The 13,641-nt window shown below is 43.6% G+C and overlaps 1 protein-coding gene across 4 annotated transcripts in view; it reads right to left on the reverse strand.

Moving 5' to 3' along the window:
• LOC118283920 (pro-neuregulin-3, membrane-bound isoform) overlaps positions 1 to 13,641 on the reverse strand; it is a 263,337-nt gene that overhangs the window by 9,905 nt on the left and 239,791 nt on the right. For all 4 annotated transcript variants that reach the window (XM_035606367.2, XM_047335184.1, XM_035606366.2 and 1 more), the window contains 2 exons: positions 11,140 to 11,242; positions 6,355 to 6,481 (listed from right to left, as the gene is read on the reverse strand). In XM_035606367.2, coding sequence (XP_035462260.1) covers positions 6,355 to 6,481; positions 11,140 to 11,242 — 230 coding nt within the window. The remainder of the gene's footprint in view (positions 1 to 6,354; positions 6,482 to 11,139; positions 11,243 to 13,641) is intronic.

The raw sequence follows: 13,641 nt of genomic DNA on the forward strand, positions 1-13,641 counted from the left end.
GAGGCTGATTCTTTTTCTTTATTCTTTTACTAAAGCTTTGATTCTCAACTTGAACTCGTTCTGCATATAGACTACGACCTCAGCTTGAAGCAGACGATGATAAAGCAGGTTCATTAAGGAATCCAAATCTTTAACTCAACTGACGTCCGTTGCCTCAACTAACATCTGTAGTAGAAGCGACGCAAGTGTCTTTTGGTCTGATGCATCTGTTCTCCTGACTTGTACACTGGTAGGGCTGCTTTCCTTTGATTTTTTATTTTATTCATATTTTTGGTTATTTTTTATTTTATTTTAATTTAATTTTGATTAATTTAATCTAGTTTAATAATTTAATTTTAGTTTCTTGTTTTGCCTTTTTTTCTTCATATACAGTGTGTAGCATTGATGCATGTTCATATAAAGTTCTGTTAAAATTATGTAAAAAGTCAATAAAGAGATGTTTAAAAAAAATAAAAAGCTAATGTTGATAATATTAAACGCGGTTGATTGTATGGGAACGTCGAGACGAGCAGAAGACTCGATCACCACCTTGCACCAAACCATCCAGATGACGGGAGCGTCGCGCTTCAACTCCTGGAAAACTCGACTGGAAAAAGTCGTTTGTGTAAGAACGGCATTAGTCGCACTCAATGACTTAATTCATTTGTCTTTAATCTGGTAAATCAAATTGATGCAGTAACATAGTATTAACGTCATCTGTTCGATCTCACATCACTGCCTGTGCTTTGTCTTCTGAAATCTATCTCCTCTCTCCCACTCTCTTGTTCCGACGCCATGCAGACACGTCAAGCTGCTAATTGACAAAGACGCATCCAGTGAGCGCTCGTTCGTTTCTCAAGAAGAAACTATGAGGGTTTTAATAGTGGGACATTACGCTGGTGCCCTAAGAAAGTCAAGTACAATTATTCAAACAGAGTAGAACCTGCGAACGCTCCGATGATGAAGAAGCAGTGGCTGACGGTGCTAGTTGTAAGTGAGGACATGTCCGACTTCATCTATCCGTTACGCGCTCAACAAGGAGCTCTGCCACCGTGGGGCTCGGCGTCCATTTTGTTTTCTGTTTGAAAACAGATTTTGGGCTTTAGAACGACGCCGCTCGAGGAAAAACCTGCAAACTGTGTACATGTGTCATCCGGCAACACTGACATCAATAAAAAATGTAAGGTTTTCCCGCAGAGCTGCGGGCAAAGAAACTCGGCTCCTGAGCTGCATAAACATGCGCAGATGCAACGGGCAAAAGTAATCATCGCTTTGACGGTGGTTTCATGCCAAGTGGGGCAAAGGGTGCGTAATGACGTATATTAATGGATAGGTGTGTGTGTGTGTGTGTGTACTGTAATGGATGTTTTAATCTTTGAGATAGGGACTAGCATAGCACCGTATGCCTCTGGCACTAAGGTCTTTTAACACTGACAGGCAATTCGGAGGGAACCAGGAGATGATTTTTTATGATTTGTACAGCGACAGAGCAATAGAAACACACACAGCTACACACACACACACACACACACACACACACACACACACACACACACAGGTACTACACGCTCAGGCCTAAGTTTAGCAGAGCAGGCACAAAGTCCTGTTGGTGATGGAGGAAGCCGGAGCAGGTTTAATTATGCGGCGCTGACAGACGGACTGGATGGAACACCTGTGGAATTCACGATAGGATGTTAGAAAGCTGATTGATGGAGAGAGACGGGCTCATTCCAGCGCCGCTCTCCAGTTCACTGCATAATCAAATACTTCCATTAAATGGCCCTTCGGTGCTAATCAGAGGTGCAGTTGTCTGGAGCTGGCCACCGCTGGAAAGTTCCGCTGTTTTTTTTTTTAATGGCTCATGTGATACGACGAGGAGTTTGTCTACAAGTGCGTGTGCTTGAATGCAATAAAATGATTGTAATTGCAGTTAGATAAGGTGAAATGAAACAGGGGTTTAATTAACGATGAGGCTCTAATAAGACAAGAGAAATTCATCCTCACAACCGACTCACGCCAGCCAGGACACATAACATGTTTCTCAAACATGGTTTCTGCCATTTTAGGTAAAGTTGTCATGGAGTCAGCCCTGTGTTCCCTCATTTCTATGAAATTTCTCCCACATCAAAATTAGGTCCTCGGTTAGGGTTAGGCTGAGAGAACATAGGACTGAGGGAACATAGGGTTCAGGAACATAGAGTTCAGGAACATAGGGTTCAGGAACATAGGGTTCAGGAACATAGGACTGAGGGAACATAGGGTTCAGGAACATAGGGTTCAGGAACATAGGGTTCAGGAACACAGGCTGAGGGAAAACAGGGTGAGGGAACATATGGGCAGGGAACATAGGGTTCAGGAACATAGGGTTCAGGAACACAGGCTGAGGGAACATAGGGTTCAGGAACATAGGGTTCAGGAACATAGGGTTCAGGAACATAGGGTTCAGGAACACAGGCTGAGGGAAAACAGGGTGAGGGAACATAGGACTGAGGGAACATAGGGTGAGGGAACATAGGGTTCAGGAACATAGGGTTCAGGAACACAGGCTGAGGGAACACAGGGTGAGGGAACATAGGGTTCAGGAACATAGGGGCAGGGAACATAGGGTGAGGGAACATAGGCTGAGGGAACATAGGGTGAGGGAACATAGGACTGAGGGAACATAGGGTGAGGGAACATAGGGTTCAGGAACATAGGGTTCAGGAACACAGGCTGAGGGAAAACAGGGTGAGGGAACATAGGGTTCAGGAACATAGGGGCAGGGAACATAGGGTGAGGGAACATAGGACGGAGGGAACATAGGGTTCAGGAACATAAGGGCAGGGAACATAGGGTGAGGGAACATAGGCTGAGGGAACATAGGGTGAGGGAACATAGGGGCAGGGAACATAGGGTGAGGGAACATAGGCTGAGGGAACATAGGGTGAGGGAACATAGGGTGAGGGAACATAGGGGCAGGGAACATAGGGTGAGGGAACATAGGCTGAGGGAACATAGGGTGAGGGAACATAGGGTGAGGGAACATAGGGGCAGGGAACATAACTTGCTTTCAAGTTGAAACTGAGCCGAAGTACAATGTTCTTCGAAAATGTTCTGCACAATCTGCAACAATTCCTCCGTTATATGTCACTCTTCTACACCAAAATAACGCATTTGCTCTTTTCTGCTCACATTCGGTGAGGTATAATTACACCACATCTTCAACAGGTGCATCACTTTGATGAGATCATTTCCAATTTTACGGTCTATGAGATCCAAATCCATGTAGAAGGCTGGATTGCTGCCATTCCCTTGATCTTCTCTGCGTTGGGGAAGTCAGTTTGTTTGGCAGGGCGCTCGGCTTGAGGGTAATACGAGGAGGCACACCTGACACGTCGTCTTCACCAACTCCACATTTCACAAATTGCTTTCAAGCCTTGGTTATCCCTGTCTCCGAGCCATATCTTAAATATCTGAACCCCAGGTGAACTAAAACTCAGGCACAGATCCTCAGGCAACAATGTCCCGATGCTTTAGTGTCTATGAATCTATATATTAAAGTTGACAGGGGTACATGGAGTGCTGCTCCATTCAGACTATTTTACGTCTGGGACCTGTTGATTGTAGTTTAGGCATTGAACCATGTCATACAGCATAATAATACAAAATATGTCCATGGGAATCAAAAAGCTGGTTCATGTTTTTGTAGGAAAATTCTTTCATTTAAGCAAGTTGAAATAAGTTTGTTATTGACCTCCAGATTCATTTTTTTCGTTTAAACTCCAGTGAATATCTATTATTGTTTTCTATCTATCTATCTATTACAGTTCACGTTTTGCATCTGTTGTTCAACTGCTATCTTGAATAATATTGCCATGGTTGTGTGAGCTTAGCACGACGCAAATTTTCTGCACGATGAAATTAAATACAAAGTCAATGCAAAGACCCGAGTAGACACAGATTTCGTGTCACTCCCACTGGACTATGTGAATTCCATGAAGACGTGAAATTCGTGTCATTGGCTTCGCTCGTTCGAGTTGAAATTTCTCGAGCGAAAAATCCACGTGGCGCCATTTTGAGAAAGCCAATCAGCGTTGTGATCCTCCCGCGTCACTTCATATCCACGTCCGACAGACTTTCAGGATCTATAGGGATAGTTTGATATTTTTGGAGGATAAGAAATTTGACAGCACTCCTGTGTCTGTACAGTAACATACAGTATGAGATCACACTAAAATAGAAACGACTGTCTCAACGGGTGTCGACTGTTGGTGGCAGTGGTCCCTGGTATCAGAGTGAAGCACGGACTGTCTCAAAGATAACTTTTCATATTGAGAAATATGTCACGCAAATTTCCCATTTGAAACTTAATGTAACCAGATTTCGTTTCATCAAACAACCAGCACTAATGTCTATGGGCTTTGCTCTTATAATAATGAGCACAATCGGGACAAATCAGGTAAATTGGGCCGTGGACTGATGTTCAGCTGTTTCACAAGCTGCCACTCTGACTCCTAATTATGTCTGCAGCCCCGTTCATACCTGCCATTAACATGCATCTCCATATTCCCCTCGAGTGATTGTGATCTGATCTCACTTCCACGCTCTGTATGCAAATAAACACAAAGCTACATCACTGCTGTTTGCAAAGACCCACGGCGCCGTTTTCTTTTTTCCTTTTAACTCAGTGACAGACGACAAAGAGTGCAAAGGAAGGGATGAGTGAATGCAGCTCCACGATGAAATAATATAAAAAGTTAATATTGTGACAGAGCAAGTTCTGGAAGAGGTATACAAATATTTATCAGTTAATGATGAAACTGTCATGGTCCAGAGGAGGTCGACGTCCTTCCATGTGTCCCCAGATGTTTGGACGTTTGGATGCAGTGTGAGTGATCGGATCTCAGATGCATCCCCGATGATCAACCAATCATTTGAATTTCTGTGCTTATCCCGCACTGTCGTTTTTCCATCTTGTGCATATTACTGTGGTGATGATGGACAGAGAGTCCCTCACGTAAACAGTGCAGCACACGTGCTTTGCCTCGTTGTAAATTTAAATCATGCCCTCGGAGGAAACACACAATTTATTCAATAAAGCCTCTCGTCAAACCTGTGTAGTGTAGATAGGTAACTAACATGATTGGCATGTAAAAAAAAAAAAAGATTTTCAATTTCTACATAACTGTGCACAAATACAAACACAAGCAGTCATACACACAATTTGCCCTTAGGTAATGGCAGATGTGGATTTGACTGACATTCCAATTGAGGTGATGTTTTCCAATGCCGGCCACTTTGAGATGCACTTCTGGGAGAGATGTGATGACAAAGTGCTGAGATGATGATGAATGACATTGCTATAGCCAGCACCACGCTCCCAAACCACTGAATGAGCCTGATGCGAGCGGCCAGGTGGAGACGGGAGTGCATACCGATTCATGTGCAGCAAAAACTACAGAGGGTTGATGAATTCAGTCACAGATGCAAACACCCTGAGGTGTAAATGTGTTTGTACTGTATATGACTGATTTGTCGTAATCTCCTCCGGGGCGGTGCTGCCAGACATCTAATCTTAGATGTTTGGTGACTCTAGCAACATCGTATTTTACGTTTGTGATGAAAGCGAGAAACTTGGATGACCTGTATCCTTATACTGATAAAAATGATAGAACTCTCAACGCCTGTCCATCTCCCTGGTCTTCTGTGGTGAAGAGGAGCCAAGCCATAATCTACGTTCCAACCCTCACACTTGGTCATGAGCTCTGGGTTGTGAACGAAAGAACGAGATCACAAATAGAAGCTGCTGAAATGAGCTTCCTCCGTAAGGGTGGCTGGACTCAACCTTGGAGATAAGGTGGGGGAGTTCCGACAGCCGGAGTGGGCTCAGAGTAGAGCCTCTGCTCCTTCACATCGGAAGGGGTCAGTTGAGATGGTCTGGGCATCTTGGCAGGATGCCACCTGGGCGCCTTCCTTTGGAGGTTTGTTGGGCACGGTCAACTGGGAGGAGACCAAGACGTGGACCCAGAACTCTGGGCTGGAGGGACTACATATCCCATCTGGCCTTGGAACACCTTGGGATCCTCCAGGGGGAGCTGGGAAGTGTGGCCGGGGAGAGGGACGTCTGGAACTCCTTGTTTAGCCGGCTGCCTCCACGACCCGATCCCAGATAAGCGGAAGAAAATGGATGGATGGATGGACGGCATCCTACTCTTTTGAGTCTTGCTGATATTTCGTCATGTCTGTCTCAAGCTAATGTCAACAGTCATGTGTTCTAAACATTAAATCATTGAACTAGTATTTAATAGAAAGTATAGAAATGGGAGCATCCTGAGCTACACACATCAAAACTTTGTCACTGTGTCAAGACGGAAAAGGAGAAACGGCGGTGGTCACCTCGTGCATTTGCAGGTTGGCGCTCGGGACCCTCGTCTTGGCATCCAGGGCATTCTGAGAGTTGGCAGAATAGTTCTTCAGACTGCGACTCTCTTTCAGATGGGACTGGAGCTTCTCCCTGCGCCTCCTGAACAGAAAGGAAAAGGACTTAGCAAAATTTGAATTTACTTTAGAAGAGCATCGACTACCATCAGACAAATCACTGCGAATCCTTTCCGAAGGTTTTCATCCCAGCCGATGAGATTTCAATGACTATCAAGTCATCGAGTGTCAGTTGCTAAACTGCGCGATGGAAGTATTTGAATAAAGCATCTGCTGGCACAAGTGCACCGAAAGACTTTAACCTTCCTCAGTTGCTTCCACTTCACAAAATCCTCCTCTAGCATCACATTGAGCTCTCAAATGAAGAATACAACTTCTCATAATGATTCAAAATACGGGCTGATAACTACAAACTAGAGGTTAGTAGGACAATATTTACCCTAAACGGTACTCATGTACTGTTAAAAGTCCAGTGGTCCTCAATATTAGTTGTCAGCTAAGTTATAAAGTTCATAAGAAAGTACAGGACATTACTGAATGTATGGATCTTAAACCTAATGGCCCCTCACAGATAAAAGGAATAGACGTTTATTAAAAACGCCACATGTCAAGGTCTGGGATAGATTAGATGGTACGTGACTGTAGCTTCTTGTAGTCAGAGTGTTGGATGTGGGGGAAAGATGGGCGGACGTGAGCGACTTTGACAGTGGCTAAACTGTAACAGTCAGACTACTGAGTCAGAGAATCTCAGAAAGGGCTTGTGGGATGTTCCCGGTCAGAAGCATCGAGTGAGGAGCAGACCGCGAATCCGGGACAGCGCGTTGGGGGATGTGCTGGAGCAAGTCCAATCTGTGGCGGCTCCAGCTCACATCGTACAGGACTTAAAGGATCTGGAGCTACCCTCTTGGTGCCAGACACTGGAGGGCACCTGTCTTGTAGAGTCAATGCTTCGGCGGGTCAAGGCTGTTTTAGCATCACGCGCAGGACCAGCAGCATATCAGGCATGAGCGGTCAAAATGTTTTGGCCCATGGGTGTACAGTAAATGGAAGCAAGCCAAAAACCATGGCCAGACTATTTCTGAGAGCAAGTATTAAAGTTGTATGCCAGAATACAGCCTGTAGGTTTGCTATAGTCATAAAAATCGACATTACGTTCTACACAAATCCGTCTGAAGGACACATTTATGGTCCCGTGTCCTGTTTTACTTTTGTAAATGTTCATAACGTCCTGTTGTTGTTCTTACCAAGGACATTGGGGAATGTTTACATGATTTTCTCTTTTCTTATTTTTCAGGCTCAGCAACCTACATATTTTTCATCTAAAAATGAGTCAGCGTCTGAGGAGAATAGCATTTTACCAGTCTCATGCCCTTGAGGACAAAGAAGAAGAAGAAAGTGAGCTATTGACCAAAGGAGCCTTTTATCTATATTTCTCCTTTTCTGCCTGAATAAAAAGAAAAAGCTTAGAACTAGAAACTATTATTCCAGATTAAAGTTTGTCCTTTGACTCCTTTTAATAATTTCTGATGAGTCTAGACTCGTTTCTCAAATGTGCTTTTGTGACAGTGGTGTACTCGGAATTACCATTTACTGCAAAGACATTGAATAAACCGAAGTCATTGACTGGCCTAACATATTAATTTGACCCTAATCTTGCACGACTCATGACCATATAATGTATAATAAAAAGGACATAATCACCCAGTCGGGAAAATGAAGCCAATGCTGAAGTGCCTGAAACTTGTATCTTCTGGTATCACCAGCAGAGGGCGACTCCACTGGTTGTTTCTATAGAAGTCTATGAGAAAATGACTTGATTCATAACGTCAGTAAAACATTTTCCTGAGGAGTTTATGGTTCAATCTCTAGTTTCACGTCTTCTTCGATACATGATTTTCATTTGGTAAATTATGGTCCATTTAGAGCCAAATGGACGATAAAGCACCATATGTGTTGGGGTTTGTGATTGACAGCTGGTCCATCCAATGGTTGCAGGTGTAGGTGGGCGCGCAGTGGACGAGCTCTATGTCAGACAACACCCCCAATTTTACATCCAGTTGCAAAAAAAGCCAACATCAAAACGGCCGCTCACAAGCCAACGGGTGACGTCACGGTGGGCTGCCACTTGCTCGTGACAAGAGGTCTTCAGATAATCGTGTTAGAGGATATTGGAATACCCTTATTTTTCTGACTCGTCTACATTTTGTGCTCTTAATCATTATGACCCCCACTTACCCAACCACTTACAATAAAGTGGATGAAAAGGTCAACTACCACAACTTAGTTCTGTCGTGCCAGAGGATGTGTTGTTATTAGACAGAGAACGTGAAGCGTCTCAGAGACTCTACTGAATCACAGTGATGCTAATGAAGTGTTTACGAACAGGCTCACACCAAGCTCCCGTCCACTTTAATTATTACTCCTCAGACGAGGGCCGTGACATTCCGTACCCGCTTTACTTTTGGAAAAGTGTTTACTTAATGAGAAAGCTCCGTTATCTCTCTCGTAAAACCTTGGCACAGTCTGGATGTTTTGTTTGATGCAGAAGCACATGCTTGCTTCTTATGATGAAAGTGTAAACTTTTGCTGCAGTAATAAATAAATAAAGAAAACACCATCAGACTCTTTGTTTGTTGAGAGATGTGTCATCCGTCATCTTGAATCCCCCACTGTTTGTACCGCGCACACATTTATGCTTCGTTATCGAGAAACTCACATGATCCCCAACTATTTCCAACCAGCGTGATCTCCTCAAAGTGATGCCTCCACGGACCCTTTCTGTGGCTTTTCCCCGTGTTATCGAGGTGATACTCAGATGTTTCAATTGTCGGTGTTTACATCCAAAATCTTCACCCAGGTAGACTGACTCTAAAAACATAAGTTAACAAGAATGTTGAACTGTGTATTCTGTCTTTACATTTGACATTGGTTGAGATTTTGAAGCTCTTTGAAGGCATCTTCCCTTGTATCTTCTCTGCGGATGCTTTTCCCTGCTCAGTGCTGCAGTCAGCAGAGAGACTTTTTGCTTTCATTCTGTTGTTTAGCAAGTGAAACATGCGGTCGATTGGACTGAAGTGAACTTACTGATGTAGAGAGTCAAGACAATTTGACTGTCTGGCCCTGAAACTCTTTCCACGCCTTGTCTTTCCCTAAATGTAGATTTGTGTCACCAAACATAGATTTAAACTTCAACCCAAATTCCAATAAAGAGCGCCTTTCTCCAAATACATTGCTCTGCGTGATGCAGCATGAAATGCCCCCAAAAAATCATTTGTATGTCATTTAGCTGCATGTTTGTTTGGCTCCTTTTTTATTGTTCCATCGACTTCATCTTCATTCAGGTCACTCCGGTTTGCATTGAACACAATCTGCATGTATCTCCTTCCATTGAACGAGCTAGTTCCCCGACTCAATTACGGATTCATTGAAAGTGCCTGTCCATCACGGCTTGATCCGATTATCTTGTTGTCAAGGCTGCTCACTCGCTCACATCATTGTATTATGGAGGGATGCCTATGGAATTACAGTGCCATCCATCACAGCCCGCTGCACGGTCCATAAACTCTGACTGACTCCGACTGACTGTTACATACGGGATGTTTGACCCTTCCCTGTAGAGAGCACAGGATCTCGCTGAGGATGGATGGAATGGAGAACATTCATTTTCCAATTAATGCATGCAGTAAACAAATATGCACATAGAGAGAGAGGGAGGGAGGGAGCCACATGAGGTGACCTTTGGGTTATAATGGACTATGAATATGTTTGTGCACATAATGAGATTTACAAACTGTCGCAAATACCAAGATGTTTGATACCTCAACATGTTCCTCCGACCTTCACTAGATTAACAAAATGTCTCCCTGGGCATTTTGTCAGGGCCTATTACTAGATACTCTCTAAACGTTTGGCTTACTTTAGGACATGTGCCGGATTACTCATAAATATTATCGCCAAATTACCTTTGGATATCATTGGAGAAACTTTTCGTTCAAACGGAAGCAGGGAGGAAATGACATGTCACAGCGGCTAATTTACCCGTAAATGCATTCATGGGAAAATTCCATAAGTCAGATCAGAGCTTGAAAGGAAAAATGGATCCATCTCAGAGAAGGGTGAAATATCCAATGACAGTCCTTTTCCCTTACCTTAACCTGAACCCAACCTTTGTCTTTACCTTTATCTGAACCCAACCTGAGCCCTCACCCCAAAAAAAGAGGGCAGCACTTAAACAGTCTCTCACCTGAACCAGGGAAATTCTGAAACAAACACTGTATATAGACTACTATTATTAATTATTAATTGTATTCTGACCAGCGCCATGGTGTTTTTTTTCAACCAGATGTAGGGGCGGGGGTTTGATCTCGCCCGGAGCCTCCTGCAACCATGCACCCATTGGATAGTACCAGCCGTCAATCTATTTCCAATTCCATTTGTTGCCTTTTTGTCTATTTTTACTCTAAATGAACAATAATGTACAAAATGAACATTATGTATTGAAGAAGACTGAAGTGATTGAACCATAAACTTCTCAGGAAAATGTTTTATACGTTATAAATCAAGTGAGAAGTAGAGCCGTGTTCTCATAGAGTCGCCCTCTGCTGGTCAGGACAGAGAATACAGGCTTCAGGAACTCCCTGGTTGGCTTCACTTTCCGGACCCGGTGACTACGTCTATTTCTACACACAGTCGATGGTTTTGATGTATATCTACACGTATATTTCCGTGTGTTCATCATCTCACTTGTTGCGGCAGTAGAGGGCCATACACAGGGTTCCCAGGAGGCTGATCGTCACGGCGATGAATGTGATTGACAGCACCTGTCTCTTGTACACCTCTTTGCTCTCTGTGGGGAAACAAAACAGAGGAAGGAGCCATATTAATATTTGAACAACACAACTCTTGGGATATAGAGTCATAGATCGTGTACACATCCATCAACATGTGTGTTAGAGAGACATAGAGGACAGGAGAGAGAGGGAGGAAGAGAACGATGTGTGGGAATTTGCACAGTCAATATTCATCGAGTTAATACAAAATTAAGACTATCCAGCGATTCCGCCAAAAACAGGATTAAACATAGTTTTGAGATTTGTATTTATCCACTGTTACTTTCTAACGTGGTTGTTTACAGCGCCCACACAGCCATTTTAATTTCATCAAACATCCAGCCAACAGCTCTCGGGGGGGTTTCCTGCATCTGCCTTCCAGTTTCCATCCTGTATAAGTGTAATTACTTTGGTGATAAATAAACCAAATAAAAACTGAAATAAAATAACAACCCAAAGCCCATTTACAATACACAAACAAACTATTTACAATTCTCCGGCAGCAGCTGCTATTCTTAGTTACCGCGCGGCCCGTCAGCTCATTTCATCAGCTCCACCACGGCGAGTAATGGTCCGGTAGACACTGACTGCTTTTGAAATGGATGCCACATGTAATGGAGCTTGAATACACGGAGACAAGAAGAGTTATGGCGCGGACGGACGTCATTAGTGGAGAAAAATGGAAGCTGTCTTGTTTGCTACAAGTAAATCATAGTTGCCTTCACGTACATTAATAGGCGATCAATCAGGTTGCGTTCGGCGCCGCTCAGACCTTGGAGGAGCATGGAGATGAGACAAGGTGTTGGGGTGCTACGTTGAGGTAATTGAAACAAATTATGATTATTTATTTATTTTTTGCTGGGGATGGGTTCCAATAGCCACTTTAATGCAAAGAAGATGAAGTTCTTAACCGCTGCTCAGAAAAATCCCTGCAGGATACGAGCACAAGCTCCTCAGCCACTGCGTCTTGCTCAAGGGCGTCCTGACAGCAGCGGATGACGGAGAGCGTTACTAATTCACGACCACGCCAAGAACCGCAGCCTGTCGGGGAATTCAAACCAGGGATCTCTCAGCACGAGCTCGGCCCATCGTACTCGGGGGTGCGTGGTACATAACACCTGAAACAACAGATGTCACGGAGCCTATTAGTGAATGCATCTTCCCATCTTGCGTTGTTTCCCTGCATGTCTAAGTTATGTTTCGGGGGCCGGCGTTGTTTTGATGCCGTTAATCAGCCTGAGTCATCACATTGGCTCATTGGCTATAATTATATCATTAGAGGGAGCTGAGGGTCTGTCCTCCGAGAGGTCGGCTGCAGGGGAGGCAGAGAGAGACAGCCGGGGGAGAAGGAAGGAGAACATTTTAACAAGAAACAAGATGGGGGAGGTGGGATGTTGTTGGGAATCACTGATCCCTCCTTTTGTTTCTCCTGTTACAGCGTCGGACCGATCTGATTTATAATAACAGCCGCCTATCATATATTTTGCACAGACATTTTGCAAGTCGATAGGTATTTTGCATCATCCTTGATAAATTGAACAGCTTATTACTTTATCGTCAATTATTTAGGTGCCGAATCATTCCAGGGGTTCTTACCGTACCCATTACATCATTAAGAATCAAGCAAGTTAATATTTTCACTTCCATAAAGATGGGAGACTACTCAAAATTAAACAGGGTGAAAAAAAATCAATGCAGACAAGGTCCGAGATATCTTGAAATTTCGAATTTAGTCTCTGCTGGGTCACGCTGGGTGATGGTTATTATCTGTATTTCTTCATTAGACCCGTCCTGCCTGGTATAAGTGCCGATGTCGTTCAAACCTAATTCCCCCAATTATTTAGTCTCACAGTCCAAGTGGAGATAACCCCAAACCACGTGGTTAATTCCTCAGCTCTCTCCGGAGCCACATGGGCCACAATGTACAGCTGTCTGGAGTCAAAGTTTAGTTTGAGCTTATGAACAGTAGTTTGACGGACTAATCATAAAATCTCATTATGAGCCGTTTGCTGAGTTTCTATCTCTCAGTCTTTATCAGCATGGAACATGGGATCAAGCAAAATTTAAATAATAAAAAAATCCAGGGGATGTAGAAGAAGTCAAGGCTTCTATAATCAAATTAAAACAACTTTTTCACAGGATGAATGAGAAGTAAACGGACCATAATTTGTAAAACTCTTACAGTTCCTCTTTGTACTGTCTATACCCAAGGAAGACAAAAAACTACAACATCAGTCGTCTCAAACGCTCCAAAAAATGTGTTCATCTAGAAGGTTCCTTTGATGAAGAGCTTCTCTCTTCGTCTTCTTCTGAAGACGTCCACGGTCTCCGTCTCCCTGATTCAACTGCAGCAGTTTTTCCATTACATCACTGACCCGGAAACCAAACCAAACCCAACCAAACCGCTTTTTTTGTC

The sequence above is a fragment of the Scophthalmus maximus genome, chromosome 10 (assembly GCF_022379125.1).
Source record: "Scophthalmus maximus strain ysfricsl-2021 chromosome 10, ASM2237912v1, whole genome shotgun sequence".
Lineage (NCBI taxonomy): Eukaryota > Metazoa > Chordata > Actinopteri > Pleuronectiformes > Scophthalmidae > Scophthalmus > Scophthalmus maximus.